This window comes from Oryzias melastigma, linkage group LG18 (assembly GCF_002922805.2).
Source record: "Oryzias melastigma strain HK-1 linkage group LG18, ASM292280v2, whole genome shotgun sequence".
Classification (NCBI taxonomy): Eukaryota; Metazoa; Chordata; class Actinopteri; order Beloniformes; family Adrianichthyidae; genus Oryzias; species Oryzias melastigma.
Window position 1 is genome coordinate 8,412,448 of NC_050529.1, and position 4,926 is coordinate 8,417,373.

Here is a 4,926-nt window from a genome sequence, read left to right on the forward strand (position 1 = left end):
TGTCTGTAACACGCCGGTAGGGGGAGCCCTCGGACCATCAGTCAAACGGAATCAAGCCCGGAGATCCAGCTGGTTAGGAATAATAATCAAACACCGAGTCAAACAATTCACCGCTGCAAAGATGTCGGACGCCAAGCAAATCGTGGCTCAGAAAAGGTAAATTATGTGACTGTTTATTCCCATTTTTTGTCTTAAAGTCTAATTCTTTGTAAATATGGCTCCTAAAGAAGCAGCATTTATCCCTTTGAAATAATCTGCTAAAAGATTGAATTTGAAAATTAACCAGAGATGTTTTGTCATATGTTTTTAGGTTAATGTTATAAATAGGTCTAATTAAAATGCCCTTTTATTGTGCTGTAGTGCTAAAATCGCAGCTGGAGCTGTTGTTTGTGTGGAGAGTGAAATCAGAGGAGACGTGACCATCGGTGAGACTATTTTTGTCCTTCATTTCCTCCCTTTCTCTCCATTCAGTGTTTCAATATTCCTCTGTTTGGTTCCTGCAGGTGCCAGAACAGTCGTCCACCCCAAAGCCCGGATCATAGCAGAGGCGGGGCCTATAATCATCGGCGAGGGTAATCTGATCGAGGAGCAGGCGCTCATCATTAACAGGTCAGCGCTGCTCTTTGGGAGCCTCTTCATCTACGCATGTTTTCAGTCACGCATGTGTCTTTTTCACTGTAGTTATCCAGAGAACATCCTGCCAGACACAGACGGAGTCGAACCCAAGGCCATGACCATCGGGACCAACAATGTGTTTGAAGTGGGATGTGGTATCCTGACAGTTTCTTGTGTAGTTTGACCCGCAACCGTTCTGAATTGCAAGGACCTGATTGTTTTCGCTATGTCTTACTGCGCTTTTGAGGGAAAATTTGACCCACTACGCACCTCGTACATGGTGAAAATGATAGTGAGCAACCCCTCCCCCTCAAAAAAAGATGTTATCCAGCAGGAGAAACCATAAAAAAATGAATGTGGCCAAAATCTGTAATGGGGTTTAAAAATATTTAAAAATCCACTAATAAAACCCAAAATACTCGCAAAAATGTGCACGCTTACTTAGATTACTAAGTGAAATCCACTAACAAAACCAAAACACACGTGTCATATCAAAAGGAAGTGTTGAAATTATTATGGGATGGGCCATATGACATACGGCTTTTCGGCCATTTTGCCAACTATAAAACTTTTTCACACAATATAGGGAAAAAACTCTTTACAAAATTTCACCTTTAAGTCTACTACTACAGCTAAAGTTCTGTTGACCTTTCACCTCGGGAAGAGGCTGCCATCTTGATTTTTTTTTTAAAATCACTTTCTACAAATTCAGACTTAGTCTAGGGATTGCCATCTTGCCATGGCATTCAAATGGTGTTAGCAAGGCGTGCTAGCAAAAATTGTGTTTTTCTGTTGCTCACATATCTTAATACTGATATTTCAATTTATTACATAAATCTTTGGCTCAAGATGAACAAAAAGATATGACATAATAATATCACTAGGACTATTAGAAATGTGGGCGAGGTTTATAAAAAACCTTGGTTGCCAAGGAAACCCAAAAGTTTACTTGTGCCGATTCTTCTAAAAATTACTTAGACCTATTTATCCCCCCAAGGTGACCAAAAAATTAAATGGTTGCTATGGCGATAAAGTAAACAGAAAAGCTGCCATCTGACTGTATTAGGTTTTTTGTGGTTAACAAAAAACCTTGGTTGCCAAGGAAATCTGAAAGTTTACTTGTGCAGATTCTTCTAAAAATTATTCAGACCTATTTGTCACCTCCGGGTGACCAAAAAATAAAATGGTTGCTATGGGGATTAAGTAAACGGACAAGCTGCCATATGACTATATTAGGGTTTTTTCTGTGGTGAACAAAAAACCTTGGTTGCCAAGGAAATCCTAAAGTTTATTTGTGCCGATTCTTCTAAAAATTACACAGACCTGTTTGTTACCACCAAGCAACCAAAAAATGAAATGGTTGCTATGGAGATAAAGTCAACATAAGCTGCCGTTTTGAATCATGTTTTTTAATGAATTTGTCACATGCAGCCTTGACCAGTGGGTCTTGGGCATGAGGGAAGGGTGAGGGGTACGTAGCAGTCACTCAGTCAGTGGGGGCAAGTTAAAAGTGGGGGATGGGGATAGAAAGACCTGCGGGCAATAAAAAGTAATTACAGCTGTCTGTATGTCACAGCAGGAGTGTCAGTTTCCTTAATTTTGCTGTAGTTTCTCAAGCTTTGAAAATTGGGGACAACAACGTCATCGAATCTAAAGGTGAGTATGAAGCAATACAGCCTCATGAATGAGCCGCTCTGAAAAGACGGAAGGTGAGGCAGGCAGTACTTGCCTCACCTCTAGTGGGCACTTATGAGTTTGTCCTTTGGTGGTTGCTAATAAAGTTTAATGTAAGTCTGTTATTTTCTGCTTTGCACTGACTGCAGAAATGGCGGAAATAGGGGTGGGATTATATAAATTCGCTTCTTCCTACTCCTTTTCAACCAATCCGTCAAACTCTACTTGACTTACTACTATATTTAATTAATCAAATGTTGCATAAGTGTGTTTGTTTTCATTATTTCTGCAATGAGTTTGAAAAATGTGTGTATTTTGTCCTGTATTTTTCATAATCTATGCTTGAAATCAATCAATCTGTCTCAATCTATCTGTGTGTGTGTGTTAAAGAACGTGCAATGTGGGTGCAGATTCTGTAGAATTCACCTTTTGGGAGTCATACTCTATACATTTTATATTCTTCCATGGTCCAATATGGACCTGCTATATTCACAAAATATGCTGCTTACAGATATGAAACACAATCAATTGTTGGTAAATATATTGGGTTCATATATTTGTAAATCTGACCTGCACGTCAATTTTGTTGAGCTCGTACACTAAATCAAAGTATCTTTTGACGTCAAATCTCAGCGGATCTCGGCCGGAATGTGATCCTGACCAGCGGTTGCATCATCGGCGCGTGCTGCCAGATCAACACGTGTGAAGTCGTCCCCGAGAACACCGTCGTCTACGGCTCAAACTCCATGCGGCGCACACAAAACGAAAAGCCCCAGGTCAGTTTATTTTTAGTATTTTTTAGTTTAAGTCTTTGAGCAAACCCTCAGTCCGGGGATTTCTGTTTGATTTATTCATTTTTAAACCCTGCAGCCTCAAACTCTCCAGCTGGACTTCCTCATGAAGATTCTCCCCAACTACCACCACGTGAAGAAGACGGTTAAAGGAAGTGGTGCACTTTTGAGAAACTAGAATCCATCTGAATCCAGGAGACGCTCGGAAAATGACCTTCACTTGAGCACTTTACCTTTTTTTTGCTATTTCCAATTGATTTTGCAAACTGTCATTTTTTTCTATGACATAGTTTCTGCTGTAGAAATTCACCTCTGTGTTGTGGGCGGAACCAACCGTGTGGAGCAACCCCGCCCCCCTTCCCCTCCATGTTGGTGCGAGCTCTCGGTTAAGACGCTCTCCTGGTAGCTTACAGCCCCTCACACCCCCAACCTAACATACCAGTGCAACAAAAATGGCGAGCAATATTAGAGCTATCCAGTTGTACAGTTTTTAGTCACAAATACATTTTTGTGTCTGCTCGTGATTCACAGCTTTTTGAATAAATAGATACCCAGAAAAGTAATTTTAAGCTTTATTTTATTTATATATGTCCATAAAAATGCCACAAGAACATGTAAATGTTAGTAGTGGGTATTTTAAAAAAATACATTTTAATCATATTTATTTTAAATTATTTCATACAAGCATACTACCTGCTAAGAAAATATGATTTAACATCTATTTATTCATTTAAACTTACTTGATTGTGTTCAGCTTTGACCACAGAGAGGCAGGATTGAGCAAGTTTCCATCTTCCTCTCACTGTCCAGCCTTTGTTTTGTCAGATGATGCTTGTGTTCCTTATTAGATGGTATAAATGTATGTCTGTAAATATAAACCTTTTATTTTAAATATTAGGATGAAATAAATGTACATTTGAAAATGTTCTGCCTCTTTTGCCAATTTAATTTAGATATTTGATGTTTCACTTCAGTTTGCGTCTCACTGAACATCCTTTGTTTGGGTCTTGTGATTTTTAAATAAAGCCTGGTACCTCTTGGGTGTGGCCGGTCTGTTTGTACCACATTTGGATCAACGCTTTCTAGGGATGATAGTTGATGGAAAACCTGATGTGAAAAAGTCAGCGATAATTTGCTTGAGGCTGATGTTTCTTCTCAGTTTAAAGAAGTGTCGTTCTCCGTAGGCACAGCCCTGCAGAGTACTCCCTACAGGAGGCCCACAGCTGGTGTCACCAATACTCATTTGAGCCCGGTGCGGTCCCACGAGGACTCCCCATCAACAAGGGACTAATTATTTTAGCGCTGGCGTGCAGCCGGGGCCATGTCTAGGCTCCTTTACGTTCTCGCTTCAGCTGCGTTTACTTTCCATTCTCAGAGCATTGGTTTATTTAAATTGGACAGATGATGAGCGCAGTTGCACGGACGTGCGGAGTGACGAGGAACTCATGGTGGGGCTCAGAGTGGCCTTTTAATCTGCAGCCGCTTTCCACACCAGCAGACAGAGGATAGGAACTCACGGCAGGAATTTGAGGGGAAGTTTTGATGTTCTATATTTGGTTGGTGTTATTTTTACCTCTTCCTAACTGTACTGTTGTGAGAGGATATCACCCAGCTTCCATTCATTTAAAAAAGCAGATTTCCTACGGGGAAGGGATGATTCTTGTTTTTTGAGAGTATTTTTTCGAGTTAGAATTTGTCCTCAACTGTTATGTTACATACATAGAGAGCTGAGGGTGTGTGGGGCAAAAAGCTTGCCCCACACAAAATTGTCCCTTTCAATTTTTTGAGTCAATTTTAGACTTATTTCTGACAAAAATTAAGAAATAATCAATACAAGCCTATTTAA

At 40.1% G+C, this 4,926-nt stretch overlaps 1 protein-coding gene across 1 annotated transcript; it reads left to right on the forward strand.

The window, feature by feature from the left end:
- LOC112155647 (dynactin subunit 6) lies at window positions 1-4,122 on the forward strand. The gene is made up of 7 exons (XM_024287434.2): window positions 1-156; window positions 361-425; window positions 504-609; window positions 682-770; window positions 2,224-2,271; window positions 2,923-3,065; window positions 3,160-4,122. The coding sequence occupies exons 1-7, from the start codon at window positions 122-124 to the stop codon at window positions 3,256-3,258; spliced, it is 585 nt and encodes a 194-aa protein (XP_024143202.1). The 5' UTR covers window positions 1-121; the 3' UTR covers window positions 3,259-4,122.
- Window positions 4,123-4,926: the final 804 nt, after the last annotated feature.